The sequence below is a fragment of the Rissa tridactyla genome, chromosome 6, assembly GCF_028500815.1.
Source record: "Rissa tridactyla isolate bRisTri1 chromosome 6, bRisTri1.patW.cur.20221130, whole genome shotgun sequence".
In the NCBI taxonomy this organism is placed as follows: Eukaryota; Metazoa; Chordata; class Aves; order Charadriiformes; family Laridae; genus Rissa; species Rissa tridactyla.
Window position 1 is genome coordinate 66,536,817 of NC_071471.1, and position 19,665 is coordinate 66,556,481.

The window sequence follows — 19,665 nt, forward strand, 5'->3', positions numbered from 1 at the left end:
TAAAAAAAAAAGAAACAAACCCAAAACTTTACAGAGATGAAATGGCACTTTTCATGTTATGAAACACAGTAAAAAGCTAGCACGTAGAACATGTTACCTACTAAAAACCTACTGCTACTGAATACTTTAGCCAAGCTAATAAACTGACTTGGAATGACAACATGAAATGCTGTGGTAGCTTATTTCATGCCACTGACAGATCATTATAGGTGAGGTGACAACAGTGTTTCAGATTAAATCCAAGTGGACCAACTACTAGCCTGAGCACCTGCCCAGACTTCAGCATTTTCTATCGTGGCCACCATGTACTGGAGCTAGAATTAGAAGACAGTCTTTTCTGGCAACATTTGAAGTCTAACAGCTGTCAAGTACTTTCAACTTGAAGAGAAAGTAAAAGAAGAGAAGAGAAAGCTCGTGGCCACCAGCCACATCAGCACCGCTTCTCCTTTTGCTGTCTGCACTGCCTAGACAGATGCTTCCCAGTGCTGCTCTAATACCCCAGCACCTCCCACTGGCCACATTTTCTGCTACTTCCCCAATTATCTGCTCCTCAGTCCCCATGATATATCCAATGGAGCATGCCCTAAGAACAAGTGAGCAGCACTACCTCAGAGGAACTCTTGCCGTGATTGTTTCAGAATTCATCCTCAAGAAACAGCACCACCACCACCACCACCACAACAGCCTTTTACATCAAGAAGTTTATCCTGTCCTCTTCTGGTTGGAATGACATTAAGTTCCTCATTTTCTCACAGGCTGAGAAGTTTGAGGACCAAGTCATGAGAGCAAACGTGTATCTGTTTAAGCAATAGCTTAAAGTCAGTCACCTAGCTCTTCCTACCCAGCTGTGGAAAGCAGATACTACAAATTGCAGGATCAATTTTTATACTTAAATATCTTACAGACATACAACAACTATTCAAAACCTAAGACCCATGATACCAACCCAAACCAGTATCTGTTGTGTTCAGAAGTAGACAGCAAGACAGGGATCATCTGAAATGGACAACTGGGAAATCACAAGTCCATCATCTACAATATTAAGTGTGGTACAACAAAGCCATACTGAGCTGCTTTCAAAAGAATTATACTTTTATACTTACATATATAACCTTCCTTTCTTAGGTACTAAACAGTTTATAGACATTAAATTAGTATTGCCTTGAAAGTGATGGTAAAATATTAATTTTGCTGTTGCAGAAATAATCCTTGTTTACTGGAAGTGCTTTATCCATGCCTTTTGTAAATGCAGGATCCTCCACATTCCTGGCTTGTATAAATACGAAACATTGCACTAAAGCTTTTTTGTAAAGCTTTCCTATTCGCATTTCTATTTCTCTAAATGGGAGTTGCAAAGCAAAAATAGATTGAAGTTCAGACACAATCCTTCTCTCGGTCACACCAAGGTAAGGAGAAAGTATCAGCATTATAAAAGGAAGGGAAGTAAGTACCACTTATTTATGGATATTTTTAACATTTCCTGTTTCTAAAATCTTTTCAGGCACAGGCGAGAGCTCTACTCAGTTCTCCAAAACTTACAGAACCGAAGATTTTGGTACAAAAATGATTAAAACCTGCAACACCATTTTCCTTTCAATATAATCGTTGCCACACAAGACATCATGATTAATTTAACTCGCGAGTTAAACTAAGCTCTTCCATGAAATAATACCAACCAATTAACGGGTTCAGAGAAGAAATAGTCATTCATCTCATGTCAAAGATCTGGTCATTTGAAGGACGACTCATAATATAACTGTCACCATTTCAATACTTGTAAACTCCTGCCATGACTGACTCATTGAACAGCCTTCTTTCTTCATTTCTACAGAGCAGAAAAAATAGGTCTTCCCTTTGTCTCCAGAGTAGAGGGTTGGGTGATTTTTTTTAAATTAATTTGGTTTTGGTATGGTACCTTGTGCAGGTCACTGAGATGGACAACAAGAAGCACCAGGGTGTTCACATAGTAGAACTCAGAATGATGATGGACAGAACACAGCGCATATTTGTTTGTTAAATGTGCATTAGGTTAAGAATGCAACCGCCTACGTATTTAGTAAAACATATCACAACCACTGTAAGAGACATTCCTAGAAACATTTTTCTTTTTTACCTGGTCGTAGTGTATACAGGCCTTTCACAATATTTGCCATGGTTGAAGGAGTTATTTGAAACGGTGTTGACTGAGCTTCCAAAAGTAAAGCTGAAACAAAAATTATGAGAGTTAACAATTTTTCTAATCAAGAAATACAGGTTCTTACACACACATTTTTGTATCAAAGAAACACAGCAGTTGTGCTTCTTTTGTTATCTGATGTCCTCGACAAAGGAAACAGCCAGGTATCTGATTGACAACTTAATACTCAAGCGTGGTAAAACATCACCTTTAAATAGAAGTATTCTGTTCAAATTGTGTATGATGAAAATGTGAAATAACTTATTTTTCATCCGTTTTCAGACAGGTAGCAGGAGTTGTGAGGAAAACCCAAGCAAGCGATGGCTCTAAGTATTCAGATGCAGAACTGAAGTAAACAATTTATTTTTAGAAGCACTCTCATACTGAGTGTGCGAAACAACTGGAGATCTATAAATCATCGCTTTACATACAGTATTTAGCATCTTATCCATAAAACTAAGGCTGGATTGAAGGTCTAGGAATGAAGTACAAGTACTATAAAAAAAAGTAAAAATCAAATAAGAAAGGTTGTTCTTTTAAACCCAAGTGAACATTTCTGTTTCATTTTTGGTATCTTCTGTAGTAAACATTGCAATAATTGCATCTTCCTCTTGATGAAAAGTCTGCCAACAGCGGATTTACTGTTTATATTACAATATCCAGGCCTTCAGCCTTCTATTTTTTTTGTTGTTTGTATATCCATCTGAATTACAGGAAACAAAATTAATAAGGTTTTTCAGTTTTTCTACCTCTACAAAGGAGTTGAGCAGTATGTACCTTTCTGTACCCGCTATGCAGAGGAGAAATGACCCTTACGATTCTACCTTGTGCTTACACTGTAGAGACTCTGGTTTTTAAACTTCAAAGCTTCCCCAGTTCTGTCTTCATTATCTGCCACTAGAGTACTTAGCATAAAAAGAAAAATCTTTGGTAGCATGTTCTTCTCTTTGTGAAACTCTAAGCGGCTCACGTAATAGTAAGATTAAAAAGAAAGTGTTTTTTTCTAATCTCCAAGTAATCAAGGTGGTTATATTTAACTGTTATAGCTGAATTTGTTTTACAAAGAACCATGTTAAAAGTGCTTTCTCCTTTCAGCTGAAGCCTTGAGTGGGTAAGAGCCTGTGATTTGTTTTGTAATGACATATTTACAGCCTCTTTCCTAAAGATTTTTTGAACAGCCTCTTGGCAGCCAGGAAAGGTGCAAAGCATAAAATTAGAAAGGGGATAACGCTTTATAAGGAAGATATGCAGACAGTAATGCACAATTCATACAGTGCATGTGTATTTACATATATATATTTAATTAGACTGTAGCTACTCCAGCATAAGCTTCACCAATAGATTTGTAGTGCCAAGAGAATTCTAGATTTGTTCTTCATATATGGACACCAAATTATGTTCCAAAGCTACGTATTACGAACTATTTAAAATGGAATAAGCCTAAAAAATTAATACTGACTTAAAGACCACAAGTCCAGAGTTAAAACTCGCTTGAGCATTTTAATAGCTATTAAGCAGTAATTCAATTAACAGAGCTTCTTGATTTTATTCCTGATAAACTGAAAACTGTGCTCTCCAGTAGTATCCAAGTTGTAACTAGCAAGAGCAATTTAAAAATATTTCAGAAGCTACTTTATAGAGTTGCATGTGTAGAAGGCATACTGTGGAAGAGAAAGAAGCTATTGAGAGTTGCTTTGGGGACAAACCCAAGCATTAGCAGCAGCTGCCCACAACTACATAACTAATTAGAGGGCATCTGATCACTTGAATATCTCCAAGTAAATGTAAAATTGCAGGTCACATTTATTCCATCTGTGGATGAAATCTGAAAAATGGTGCCCATACCCTGAACACACAGTCATGCGTACTGTCATCTTTCAATTTATTTATTTTTTTTAAACAACATAGAACAAGTAGATGGCAGAGACAAATAAAAATTTTACTTTATGATATGTATGGATCAAAGACAAGAGGTGATGAGCACAGCAGGCCAGTGGCCCACCTCACTCCTCTCAGCCTGCGGTGCTGGAGACGCGCTGGGGATGCAAGATTTGCTCCCACCTTTCTCCTTCCCCTCCAGGTAACGAAACCGCTACAGCACTCCCACAAGTCATCCCCTAACATGTTCAAGGTGATGACCAACAGAATTATTTGTAAAACCAAAACCAGTTTAAGAGGATAGTCCACGTAGTTCACTGTTATAAACATGCAATATTATTTGTCACTTTTTTAAAGTAATATTGTCCCATGAAACTCATTTCAATTGTGATCCTTTGAGGTAACGTGAATGGATATATTTGCAATATAAAGCAAGTAAAATGAGCAGCCACCTGTTTCTGTTCTAGATCACTGATCACATCACCTGGCATTAGAAAGGGATTTCATGAATAAACCAGTGGAACAATTCACCTGGAGATTAATTCTACAGAAATATCTTCTTCATCACTTTATTGCAGCTTCAGAAATTAGCATTTCTTATCTTTGTTTCTGCAACTGCTTACACCACATGCTACAATGAGAGCTTCAATCACTCCTGCTTTACAGTCAGTAAATACAAACACGATGGTATTATATTCAACAGCAACGTAACAAAGTAATGGCATGTATTTCCTGTTTCTCCACAAAGGAAACTGAAAGAATATACTATTCATGAAACCATACAGTATAAACTAATCCAGCCTACACCTTTTCCAAAAGCTAGGTATCAATACCTGAAGGATGAATAGCACTGCTGTAGGAAATGTATTTTCAGAACGATTTCCTTAAGGATGAACAAGACTGGATAGATCCAAAAAATCTCAATGGAGGTTTACAGACAAAGATGTAAGTGTATAAGAGATATGAAACTCCTTCACACGCAAATTCATCTTCAGTTTTGCAATGAAACCTACTCAGCCTTTCAATCCTGTATTACTTCTTGAGAGGGTCACTTTAAACTGACAGCATAGAAACAGCTGTGCCAGCCACACTGAAGTTACCTCTGCTGTTATTTTACAATCTTACAAAAGACCTCCAAATGTTAAGGCTTTGTATTGTGCTTTATTAGAATAATTAATGAGACTCCACAACACAGGAGCTGCAGGCTCCCACCTACTCCCAGAAGCTCCACCTGCGGCATTTACAAAGACAGAGCAGGGTGAGGCAGAATGAAACCCAGCCTCAGATGAACGGCAACGGTAACGACTCTCTGATACTATCTGACCACCTCCACGGTGTTTATGAACTAATATTGCATTTTACAGACTAAGTAACCGATATGCAAAGAAGTTCATTAACCTGCAAATAGTCTTGAAAATAACTCACAGCAGAATCAAAGAAGAGAAGTGTGGGTTCCCATGATGAAATGCTATAAATGCAGAAAGATACAAGATGCTTTGAAACATTCTTGAATATATACAATACCCAGAATGGCCACAGGACTTTTTTGGGGAATGATGGATGAACTGTATTGGACTGAGCGAGGTATGAACCTGCAGCACTTCAGGTACTCTGCAGTAACCGAGTTACTCCATTGTTGCAGAGTAACACTGAGGAAGCTCGTCCCTCAATGCAGGTTTAAGCTATTTGATAATTACAGTGGGGTACCTGGGGCAAGATCCGGGACCTCAGTAATTCCAGGAGTAGCAGATGATATCTTACAAGTTCAAACTCACTCGTTCATGAGTCAAGATTCACTTGCAAAACCTAAGAATTAGCTATTCTAAAAATCTTTTTCTATCCTTCAACATTCCTTTCAAAATAGATTTATTTTGCTTGGTAAAGATGTAATTTTTCTGCAGAACAGTGAAACTTTTGTAGTAATCTAATAGAACTTCAAAGTAAGATATTTTAACAAGTCATACATAAGTATAGCTCAGGCAGGTGTATTCAGAATGGTAATTATTCAACAACGCATTTAAAAAAATTATAAAGTGTATTTCCATTAAAAGCAACTCCAACAGTTTCCACAACAAAGGCATTAGTCAGCTGTTGCTCCCCAGTCTTCAAGAGAAGCAGAACTGATTGCTTAACGAAGCTACAAAGTAAACCAAATGTATTCCGGAGATCTTTATCCCATTGTACAAACTCTGCTCTTTCGTACTTAATTCCAATATGTACGCAATATTTATATTATTTTGCAGAATAACAACTTTGATACAGACCTGTACATGAGACACACGGGGATGCACAGCAGCAGCGATGGAGCTATCACCAGCGCACAGCCTCAACAAACCGCCGTAGCACTGGCTCACCTGGCAGTCCTGCCCTCCAGGAATACCACCAGATCACATATAGTCCAATCTATAGTTTAATAAATTACCTTTCTCTCAGCTAAAGTATATCGGCTCCATCTGACCACACACACCCTTCTACTTCCCTGTGATAGCATCAGATTCACCTTGAATACGGTTCCTGTACCCGAGCCTTCACTCCCAAATCCAGTCCACGCAAAGCACTTGATTGGACCCCACAAGCCAACTGCAATTAAATAGGATGGGAACCGCTACGGCTGGCGTCCAAGATGCGGCTCCAGGGTTTTGCTGTTGTTGTTTTGTGTTGAGATCCTTTGGAAGGCTAGTTGTTTTTTAGGTTTGGGGTTTTTCTGTTCTTTGTGGTTTGTTTTTTTTGGGGGTTTGTTTTGGGTTTGTTTTTTTTTTAACCTACTGCCTATTTTATTATTAAATTGACCGATGGATCTTGATCATATATTACCTTTTCATTACTTTAACCCACGTCCACTTTTTCCACGTTAACTATCAATCCAGACCTTCAAAAGCCTTTTGCATGAAAATTGACCTTCTCTCTGGCATAACCCTCACGTTTGCAGTTACAAACTCCTCGTGATTCTGCATTTTTATTTGCCTTTAACAGAACTTAAAATGTTTTTTTAGCAACTTAAATTCTTCAAAAGTTTGTAATGAGTTAAAATGTAGATTAGAAAAAAAGACATAAAAAGTTGTATTTATTACTAAGCATTTGCCACGAGTCATTCAATAAAGCCACAGATTACTTTTGAAATATTCGCTACATAGCCCAAAAGCTTTATTAAGTATCTAATAAAAATGCTACGAAATAAAAATTCCGAGTCTTAATCACATGGAAAATATTCAGTTTTGTAACAAGAATAAATATGAAAAACACAGCTATAAATGTAGAAAAATATAGTTTTGGGCTTCTGTAACTGGAAAATAAGGTGATATTTTCGTTTACAATTTTATGAAGGCTTATTGAAATGGGAACATTATTTCTCTTTCTTTACTGAGGACCAGATTAAACATGACAGTCATTACTTGAGACTACATTTCCCAACTGAAAAATTCCCTTACTTTGAGGTGCTGCAACTTAATCAACATGAAACAAGAAAAACAAGAAACATAGCTGCAACTCTTTAACTTAAGTTCTTCGATGACTTTAGTTCAGTGACAAAATTTGTGTGTAGATTAGGTGTTATTTAAAGAATATGAGAGTATTCTATGACACTGCTGGTATCAATACATACTGTTTCCAACATGGTTAGAATACAATTACTTCGCCCTTAGCTGTCGATTTACAGCTACCACTTCAATATTACTGATACCACCCTTAAACTGGTGAGCACGGTATTCTTGATTATTCCGACAGATCCACAGAGCACAGAGGGTGTATGGAAGATTAACAGCTACAAAAGCTACTCTATAGAGCCCTTGCGAGTGTCGGGTACCTGCTGAAGTCTAAGAACAGACTGACATCGATGCGATAATTCAGCGTTTTGGAGGAATAGTTGATTACCCTGCACTAGCAGGATCCCAGCACACTCCCCACATGCTGGAAAAGTAGCAGAACATACTGCGGGTGATTTTCACTATTGATTATCTGTGTCTACCGATATTTGGAAGGAAGACAGGAAGGAAGGAGAGGAAGGAAAACGTTGTTTTTAAGGTTAGAATTGGGAATTTGAAGTGGAGGGGATAAGGTTAAGCTATTTGCCTACATAGAATAAGCCAGAAATTAAACACTGAGAACAAATTCACAACGCTGTAGATGCATAGAAATCTTTACAAATTACTTTTAGTGAAGAACTTGACAATAAATGCATACTCCCTACATCTCAAAAAAGGATCCTTTATGCTACAGAACCCTCTTACCTCCCAAAACATTTACTGTCAAAAGCTGGCGTTTCAACAAGGTTATACCTGGGCAAAAGAGTAAATTAGCTTTTTGTTGTAATGTAATTCTAACAGAAATCTCCCTGGTTTAGTCTGGTACAAATACACTGGAATAAATCAGTACTTTCTGCTAGTGCTCTGCAACCTTGCTGCATTTTTAAGGCCCTCAGGAAGGAATCTTATTTCATTTACCGATCCAGACATGTAGCCTGATTCCAAAGACAGAGAGCAAGTCACTCCTCAGGCAAGTAATTCTGTCTTTTTTAATTTATTTTTTAAAATTTTTTTGAATAAATCTACCGTTTTATTTTGCTGTATCATTCTTAAACTTAAAAAGCAAGAGGCATAGCTTTACGAAGGTGTCAGATTTAAGATTGTGCAGATTTTCTTCTCATACTGATTTTGCAAGCTTTAAGGAAAAAAGTAAGCAAAGCAGCGTCTAGGGGCTGAGTAAGACCCAATATATTACAGAAGGAAAGAGCATCAGCAACTGAATGGCACTTTTTTTTAACAACATATTGCTTCTGCCATCACAGTAGACACTCTTATGTCTCAAAGAAAAAAGAATAGGGATTTCAAATGCTTAAGGGCAGATTCTGTATTAATGCTTTAGTTCAGATCAGAAACGTGCTTCTGAAGGAAATTCACTGATCATCCCCACTTACCGCTGCTTGGTTCGTATGACAGAGCTGCCTTGGAGCATATTAACTTGATTCCTTTCGGGCAAGATTAAACCAGATGTGCTCGAACTACTAACTGGCATCCTGCCCACAGGACCAGACATTAGCAAGCGTGAAACAAAACTTTCCAACACACATATAAAGGTGAACACTGGGTCCCCAACACCAACATGTAGGTGTTTCATACTCTGTAGACCTGCTCCCTTTACACCACACCACTTATTAACGTGGACATAGCCTACACCATGCACAGGAACCTTCAGTTCTTCCTACAGGGCACATACCTTTCAAGATATAAACCCATGGTCATCAAATTCTGCTGCACCAAACCCATAATGATGCTCTACGCATTTTTGTCAAGACCAGGACCATTGGGCTATGCTGACTTTCGATCCAACTCAGTAGAGCCATTCAAGAACAAGTTCATTTATGAAACAACTGCAATTCTCTTATAAACATTAGATCTTAAATGAAATTGAGAAGCACAAAGAAGAAAAACTTCTTAAATGTAAATTTGGAAGGGCAGCATACAGAAAGGGTGGGAGCAACACTTTCTGTAAGAAGCTGAAAAATAATGTTCCCTCCCCCATTCAGAAGATTTTCTCTGCAGTTTGTGGGTCAAGGCAATAACAGGTTGCTCCTCAATATGAAGATTATTTGACACAGATGTCAAAATGGAGGGGGGGGGGGGGGGGAAGAAATGCCAGCTTAAGCAGGGAAAAAGTCAATCCAATCCATCTTTTCCTTGTCTATCCCTGCCAAAGGGCGAGGCGTGGGGAGCAAATAAAAAAAACGCAACACATCAAAACAAACCTCCTGTTCTTCTCTGTTGTAGCTGTAGAGCCAGGCTACAAACCTGGCATCAATCACAGTCCTTCTCTCAGCCTTTTGCACTGCTGCTCTTCTCCTGGGGTATTCACAAAGAAAAGCTAGATATGGAATTTATTAACAAAAGCCATTATGTCATAGCAGTACACAGCCAAAGAGATGAGGGTCCCTTGCTTCGCTGACATCAACAGGCTTCTGGAGGTCAAGACAGCAAAACACATCTGCTAAGTATGTCGGTCTGGGTGCCCACGGAGCAACGCGCCCCTTTCCTGTAACAGCCATAACTAGATTCATTCTTTATAATTTTGTATTTAATTTGTACCCACTGCAACCAAAAAGGACAGTTGGACAACTTCATTTTAAGAAAGCTGTTCGCAACCTTTTCCAACTTTTGAGTTAACTTTTCTAGTACTTTTCAGAAAGCCTCAATGCATGGGAAATATCCTTCCTGCCGTCTTTATAAAGGAAAACCTTTTCCAAGGTATACGGCCCTTCTATTGAACTATAATATACCTCCATCAAAAAAATAAAAATTAGGAAAACAGAGCAGCAATATCTCTTCACCTCAGCCGAATCCAAGTGACATAACTGGGAAGAAATGAAGCTGTCATGAAGAATCTTCAGAGAAGAGTTTTTCCTAGTAACTAATCAGAAACTGCAAACATAATGAAATAGACTGATTCCTCCCCTCCTGCCGACTTTTTACAAAAAAAGATTTTCTTGGAAAACCACGAGAAATGCTGCTACTTTTGGTGAATATACACAATACATTTTTACACTGGATTTTAGTTATGAACATGGAGAACTGGACTCAACAATTACCTACTTGCTATTAGAAACTACATACAGATAACTGTTCTGTATTCTCAGGTTCCAATAGCCAATTCTGTAATTATCTTGAGATTTCTCATGAACAAAAAGATAAAGCAAGCCAGAAGTTGAGATCTAGTGCTTTAATCCTCAATAAAAGTTTTGCCTAAACTTCATGTGTTTTCAAGCCCATGCTCTAGTTCTGAACCAGTAAATTTCAGGGAATTGTCTCATTGGCAAGCCGTACGCCACCTTGGATCCTGGTATCAATTTTAAGAGCAATGAAGTCCTGGGCCCCATCTGTTCTATAGCATTTTCACCATGGTCCAAGAGGCTTCCTTTCCTCTGGATAAAAAAGACCTGTTTCTACGATCTATTCCTGATAGAGCAGATCAAAGATGGGAACACGCAAACATCGATTGCTTACCCCAGTCAATAGGGACAAAACCAGAAGTGTTGAAGAAAGCAGTTCTCCCTCTGACAGAGGTCATGACTTCCTAGTTGAGTAACTTTTGTCCAGAAGTACAGGCAGATGCTTCTTTGGAAAGAACCAGCTTGTACTGAATGACACCTATCAATTCATTGTTCCTGCAAGAGTAGAAGCCACCTCCTGAACTCAAAATACTAACATGGAAGGAAAGAAACAGCTCACACACAGATGGAAATGCCAGAAGTACTTCCGCGATATGGTAAGCCTACTACTTATTTAGAAGTGCCGTAATCAATCTGATATACCCCATTTCCCCCACAAACACCATTGCAAGCAAAGAATAAGGAGAATTATTTTCCTCAGATTGCCTTCTAAAACTGCTTTCACCTATACAACCAGTTTAAGTTATTGCTGCTTTTCTTCTCAACGTGGAGATGCAGAGAACCTCAACAACCCTCCCAGAGCAGGACTCCAGCCTAGCGCTCACCTTCCTTCCTTTAGGTTCTGGAAAGAGAACAGGGATAATTGCAAACCCTTGTAATTGGAAACCAGGTCACCTATCCATCAAGCAGAAACAACAGTACGCTGTTAATAGCTTCTCTCTTTTTTAGATTCAAAAGCAAGCTTGTTTGGGGCACTAAGCTGGCAATATCCAAAAAGAATAGCAGTTACTTGCAAATACTCTCTGCCATTGAATTCTACCTCCTGCAAATACTGGAAGTAGAGAGTTTCAGGAGCTGTTATTCAGTTTCACCACTGAAGACAGTTAAAATTTGCAGTAACTGCCATTCTTCTAGACACAAGAACAAACAGGCAGGATGTTTCCAGAGCACTGAGATGACTGGAAACCCAGGTCTAACCTACTGGAAGAGACAGTGGCTGCATAAGGAGAGAAAACACCTATTTCTGAATTTTACTGCTTACAAGTCATCTCATGCAGGACTCTAGCAAGAACAAAGACAATGTTCTCCACCACCCCTTCCCTAGTGACAAGGGGTTAATATCTCCATCCCACCCCCCCCAATTTCTGAAGTTTATTGTAAATAAGATGCTATATCTTTGCTTCTTACGTTCAGTTAAGCCGTTCTGCACACAGCAACTTCTCCCAAGCCATTTAATACAGCAGTCTTATCAGCAAGAACCAGCTTTGGCTTTGTAAGGAAAATAATCAGGTTATATTCACTTAGTCCAAATGTATCTGCTTTAATTTGAAGTATATTGACTTGATAAATATGTGTGAATGTACAAGCGTTTCACAAATACAACTGCGTTCATGGAGCTGTGCATTATATAATTTTTTATGTATTTAACTGCTTACAAGTGCTCTAGATAGTAGAGCTTTTTAAAAAAAAAATTCTATCAAAAAAAAAAGGAATCAAATTGGTGTTTGTGAAGCCAAAATTTGTCCAAGTTCACTTAGAGGAGATTTCTTCTGTAAATAATGAATTCACACCTTAATCACTCTATTTTCTGCAACTAAGTGCTCAGATAAGTGCTCCCACCACTTGGACCATTGTGCCAGGAGTTCATTCTGCATCTTCCGCTACGCAGCACAGGACCAGGGCCGACTCAGCCAGTGGGAGTTTGAGCAAGATCAAACACTAAGGAGGAGATCTGTGCTGCACTGCTTTTCTGGCATTCCTCCCCCCGTTTTTTTGAAGTGGAGCGGAAACTTTTTCTTAAATCAAATGAACCTGAAATGTACTTACAGCCCTTCCTGAACACCACTTCAAATAAAAATGCCAGCTTCCAGGCTCTGATAGAATGACAAGATACTACAAACAAAAACCCCTTCGTACAAAAAAACACCATAGCAACAAATTTCAAGAGCAAGAGCAGATGTTTTTCTTGTCCTCTGAGTCTAGATCACAAACTGATTAAACTGATTTTGTTGTTTGCTTTTTAAACCAGAGGGAAGGCATGCGTCTTCTCACTGAAGGGGCAGCTGCAGCATCTCTTTAAAATATAGCCCCAGGATTCCATTTCTCTATATAAGACCATATTTTCATTGACTTTAAATTCTTAAGCATACCCACTCAAAACCTTGTTCTTTTCCCCTTCATAATACAAATACACTGTTCTGTTGAACCAAGTCTATATCGAATATCAGGAAACGGTACCGCACACTGACAATGACATAGGGAAGTAATTAACAAATGCTGACTTATATCCTGTTTTCATACAGCACTCACAATTCCAGAAAAATGAAGGTAATATTCTTATCTCCTATGGTCTGAATTTCAGCAAGCTAGAAAGAACACCTGGGAATGGCAAAAAAAATAATACACTAGCACTTTTTCAGCACCTCTGCAGGACTATATCGTGTGCTGTGTGTCTTCAATTATTTCCCAGGAATCTGTTATCAAGTTTAGAATTTTACTTATATTTTAACTCAATGTAGTGATCCTATTATCCAAGATTTAACCAAGTCAGATCACAGTTAGGAGTTTATAGATGTCAGTATGCATTACCTTACCTAGGAGTAAGGGACAAACTAAATCACTTAGTTTAATAAACTGACTGAAATGAAATCCAGGAAGTTGCTCATTAAACAACAAACTCCATATACAGCAATACAGTTGGTGATGGCTTATTTTTATTTTTCAATGTTTTCTTTTAATTCTACTTCTGCAACTAGCACAGAGCTGGGGAAAAGCATTTCAAATTTCACACTCACACAGCCACAGGTCTTTTTCTTTCAATAGTTCATCTGCAATTTCTATTTGATTTTCATATAATCATCTACAGAAAACTAATTACATAGCAACACACATCTGACATTACTTACGCTCTAGAGATTTGACAGTGTTACTTTTGCTTTGTCATTGAAAAAAAAAAACAATAAATCACGTTAATGTTTTCACTGCCTGAAAAATGCTTATACTTAAAATGAGATTTATTTCATTTTAAGATATTATCAGCTGAATTTTCCATGTTCCTGTTGCAGCAATCATCTTACCAGGTTTTAGGATACCATTAAATCTCTTCGGCACAAATAAGAAGTCCGGTCTGTGGGTGGACATTCCTCATTGTCCTGCTAATTCCAAGGTGATCTGATCTGGTACATGGCTAAGAGCTCTTCTTAGGGAGACTTTTCCAAACAGCAAGAACAAGCTGGCATCAGAGCTGATGATCTCCCACCATTCTAGGGTACCAGGCTCCCTGACCTCAGGGTAGTCACCTTGTTCACCCACCCTCCTCCCAGGATGCCAACTCACAGTGATCCTAAAAAACATAGCAAAGCTCCTTTCCCCCAGCCTTTTGCTGGAGAGAGAAGACCATTACTACCCAAGACAAAAGGAGAAATATACTCTACTTTAATGGCCCATCCTTTGGTCTCCGTTTAGCATACAGATAGCAATTGATTCTGAGAAGAGGAGGGGAGCAGCTGGATGAAAACAGGGACACTGCAGTAGGGTCACAGAAAGGAGTACACCAGGCTCGATCCTGAACTCAAGACGGGGAACTAACTATTCAGTTGCACAAAGCACCTACAATTGCAATTCTCCTGGTCAACTGCTCACCGCTATGCAAACTTTTCCAATTTGAATTCCAAGCCTGATTATCTCTGCCTTTGCTAATTGCCCTCTTGAGCTAACCAGGCCAGTACTGAGGTCCCCATGCCCACACAAACACACGCTGGTGGTGGCAGGTTGCAGGCAAACTCAGCGGTTCACCGCAGGAGCTACCCACAGGAGCACTTAACGGGAAGCATATCACTTAAAGCATATTCTATTTGCATTAACCCATTAGCTTAACAGAGAAACTGCTGTCAGCATTACGCAGTTCGCTAACTAGCAGGGAGTACTCAAGCACGCCATGACAATAACCCCAGCGGTATCACAGGTCTTTGACCACACCACATCTTAATGCTAACTGACAATATTTTGATAATGAAATTAAAGAGTGACAGCATAAGCAACAGGACAATAAAGCATTCATTGTATCATAACCACAAGTCATAAGGGAAAATACATATTGGTTCTCCCACATACGCAAGAAAACATTGACTTTGTACAAAGTCATATTTTTGAAAAAAAAATAAAGTTGATGTGTGGCATATTTCTTCATGTGGATGCCTTAAAAAGGAATTTGTATTTAAGTTCACTAGTCATTTGCCATTTTCTCCTTATTTGCTGTGGATCTCTGCAATACCTGAAAGCACTATGTTCTTCCAGAGTCCCATTATAAGAAAAATTCAATAGATTACTTACGCATTAGGTTGTAAATGTGCTTTTCTGCAACATGTTCCGTAAACAGCTTTATAAGGTCATCTTTTAAGTCTCTGTTAAGCTTGGTTTCTATGTAAAATTTATTCTGGAAAATAAGACAGAAATTTTCAAGTTTGTTTTTCACAATAGCAAATAAAGTAAACTTACTTTTTCCCTGAATAAAAATAGTTCAAAATTTTCAAGTTCTAGAATATTTGACCTGTAAAGTGCCTCCTTGGTGACTGCATTCGTATTAAATAGAACACTCCTGTACAACAAAACTCTATGTATCTAAAATTAAGAATGAATATAGTACTATTGGTAACAAATCTACTTACATACAGGCATGTATTTATTTATTTTTTTTTTACTGTATCTACAGACGTATCTGCATATGGATCCAGACTGGGGAGTTTGCAGAAAAAAACCACTGTATTTTAGAACTTTATAAACACTCTAACACCAAAATAGGGCTGGACATCATGTTTATAACAAAAGAAAACATTTTAACCGATGTCTAGAAGTGATTAAGCCATTAAAATGGGTATGTTACAATTATAAATCATCAGTAAAGCTATCCACTTCTGTGGTTCATCAGTAATCTCAGAGGACAGCTACTCAGAACTAATCATCTGTGGAAATAAGTGATATATACGAATCTATAAAAAACTGAAGTACATTAATTTTTTTTTTGTATTCACTATTCACTTATCTTGACCCACTCAGCATTCATAATAAATTTAATTCTTCAGCCCTCAAAGGAAATTCTATTCATGAGTTCCTTGAGGGCCTCTACACCTTATGTACTATTTGGTGTTATCCCTCAGTTCCCAGCCTGCAATTAATAGTAAGATTTCTTGTCTGTATTTTATTCATACGTGAGTTTTAAATGCTGGAAAAAAAAAAAGACTGTTTCAAGATAAATCTCCTATCGGTACAACACTAACATGGAAGCAGAGCAACTGAATTCATCTGGACAACTTATGTAAAAGAGTTAAACAGGTACTATAACAGAAAATCAACTTAATCAAAAATTATGTACTGGAACACTTATCTGAGAGATTTACTAGAGAAAGGGATATCTTAAGGGAGAAGGGTTTTTCCGCATTTTAAATCAAGTCGTTCTCCTATTCGCTAAAGCATTTAACAAAATTGGAACAAACCCTCAGAACACTATTAGAGCAATTCTTACATTTTTTTGTGAAACCCATTCTCTTGGCCATTACCATAACTACACACACACAACATAATAAACTATCCATGCAGAAACCACTTAAATTTTCAAGGCAGGCATTCAGCAGCAGTTATTTACCTTTAATGAAAACTGAGCCTGTTAGAACAAAGGCAATCCAAGGGCTGAATACATGCCCCTGCTGAAGTTAGACTTTGTTGCAGTGATGGACAACGATTGTAAAAAAGATTTAAAAAAAAAAAAGTTAGTACCTTCCTACTGCCATTTCCCTCCCTGAAGCTCTCCTGCCTGCAGAGGTTTTGTCAAGGGCTATCACTCAGTTGTTTGCCCCTCCTGTGGGCCTATTCTTGAACAGAGATTGAGGGAAAGGCTCTGCACACAGAGTAACCTGTCTTGTAAGAAACAAACTTCATTTGCACTATTTTTGTCAATGGTGAATTGCTATTGCAACAGAAAGTCACAGCAGCTGAAGGTACACACCTTTCTAGGAAGTGTTGAGTTATACACCATACCACAGTCTTTCCTCAGACCTAAACCACTTCCACCTTGAGTGTCCCGAGCACATACTGCCACGTACCTACTGGTGCAACACACAGGAGCGACCAGAGCATCCCAGCACGAGGCTACTGACCCGAACCAAACCTGGCAATGTCAAACCGCTGACTCTTATGAGTTCACAGACGAGATGCACCCAGCTAAAGAAATAACTCACTCTGTTCCTTTCCCAGCCTCAAGACCTTCTTACCTTAAAAGCTGCTGGCAACAACATGTGCAAACTGTGATGCTTCCTTTTGTTCAAGAGTTGGAAAGACTATGCCTTAAGTTGTATAACTAGAAAAGCAACAAAAAGAAACCCCAGGAGTTTCAAGCTGAAGAGTTAGAATACGGTACTTATACACTGAACAACTGTAAAATACTCTTCATGTGTGCTCACTTGGAAACACCTTTCCAAAAAGATGCTACACTTGCATGAATTTAAATAGACAACGAAAAATCATCTAAAATCAAAAAATCATCTAAAATAAGTACTTCATTTCTAATCGACAGTGCTGAAAGGAGATAGCAGGAGAGCTGTCACCTTCACCATTCTTGTTAGTGGAAAACCAAGAAGACTTTCTGTATAAGCTGTCACCACCTAGGCTGTACCAGTATTTCTGGAAAAGAATACCAAGTCACCTAAAGGTCTAACTGACAGGTAAAAGGTAAGCAGATACCGATACCTGAGAAAGTCCGATATAAGCATTTCTACTACAAACCACCACATCATAAAGCAACGTGGCAAATGTTAAAAGACATAATTGTGTTAATATTATCAAAAGGAGAGCAATAAGTACTTGAAAGAGAAAAAACGGTATATAAGAGTGCTCATCTCAACCGCATATATACATGCACGCTATATTTGTGTATATATTTGTGTATACATCTATTTGTGTGTACAGACACACAGAAAATGCCCTCTAGCTGATGAGCAATGAAGCACAATACCACCCAGTAAGAACAGTCATATTTTAGAGGCAATGAAAAATTCTTAACTGTCTTAAAACCACAGTGCTCACAAATGTTAGACTCATTTCGTGCCACAAGATAACAGATTTTCAGCTACACCTCTAAGTACAATTAACAATCTATTAAAAAAAGTATATCATCTAAATGCCGATTTTAATTTTTCTTGATGTGGAAATATGTTTTTTTATTCAGTCATCTGCGCAGCATATGTATAATCTGTAAGCATCCAGAACAACCTCATTTAGATTTACAAAGCAAACAGTTATTCCCTAGGAGTTATTTTTAGGAATAAAGCACTGTGTGCTAAACTGACTTCCAGCTTAATTTGCTTTATCTGAGGTTACTCCCCAGAACTTTTGAAGGAGCTTAAACCCACAGAATTTTGGAGGGACAGACGTGCTTTGGGCCTTCATGCTTTCTTGAAAATGCCACTGCAGCAGCATCAGACTGAAAAAATCCATCACCACGTGGAGAAGAAAACCACTAGTGCCCCTAGCAAAAGGAGGAAAAAAGAAAACTCCCTCAATTGCAAAGTCAGCACCCTCTCAACCATCACTCCAGGTAACCCTGAAACACCCCTTGGTCACCACATACAAGGAGGTTAAGAAAAAAACCTTTCCTGTATTCCCACCATTCACACACAGGAACATGGTTTGGAACACACCAGGAAAAAGAAGAAAAGTGCTGCTGTTGATACCAAAACACAGCAGACTACGCCTAAGGCAACGTCTTTTTTGGCCACCAAGGGACAAAAACATGTTCCAGTTGTCCAAAAAACCTTTCCTTGGCCTCCTCGATTTTTAAATATTTAAATGCCTATTAAAAGTTTTCCTAAGCAGCAATATAATTATCCTTTCAGAAGAAAATTTATCAGTGCAACTTGGCAGTCTTGGAAACTCCTGATTAAAGTAATCACATCCCTACCACAAAAGGAAAGACCTGCCATCTCTGACAAAAAGGCAGAATTCAACAATTTAGTCCACTTAAAAATACATTGAAAGTATCTATTAAAGTAACTGCAAAGCTGTAATTTATATGGTAGATAATTAGGCTTTTACCTCTTGGAATTGTTTTTTAATTGTATTTTCTTGCATAAAAAAAAAAAGGAAACTGATGCTGCTGTATGAGAGAAAACTTGATTAGGTGCTACAACGTAAAATTGCAAGAGTGGCTGTGCATAAACGTACTTCCAAAGGCACACAGAAAAAAAAACTAAGAGAGAACATTTTTCATCCTGGCTTGTCTAGAGATATTTTCCACACCATGCACAACACTGATTAATAAATTATTTCAGCGAAAAAGTATGAGATTTAATTTGACATTAGCCTTCAAAACCAGCTATATAGCTGAGCCAAATCAGCACCGCATTTGGCAGCAAGAGGAACTAACACATGACCCACTAACTCTCAGGCCTAACTTGAATTAAGTCACTTAAGTGAGAAAGTGTTTGCAGGAACAGTGTTTCACTGCCTGAAGAAGTCACCAGCCATGCTTTTAAGAAGCTCCTCCTTTAAAATGGTAGAGTACTTTCACTTTTCTTCTGAAATAAAACAAAATTACTGTCTAACTATTCATTTTACAGGTGTGTTTATTACTCATTAACCATTTTTACTACGTTCAGATACCAGACTCGAACTCTAAAAAAGAAACGATGGGATACAAAGCACACCTCATTTGAAGATACAAACACCACATCACAACCGTGTA

General features: G+C 38.2%; 1 protein-coding gene across 1 annotated transcript in view; it reads right to left on the minus strand.

The window, feature by feature from the left end:
- Positions 1-19,665, minus strand: part of CACUL1 (CDK2 associated cullin domain 1) — a 54,989-nt gene that overhangs the window by 11,753 nt on the left and 23,571 nt on the right. The window contains 2 exon segments of the mRNA XM_054204808.1: positions 2,114-2,203; positions 15,264-15,366. Coding sequence (XP_054060783.1) covers positions 2,114-2,203; positions 15,264-15,366 — 193 coding nt within the window.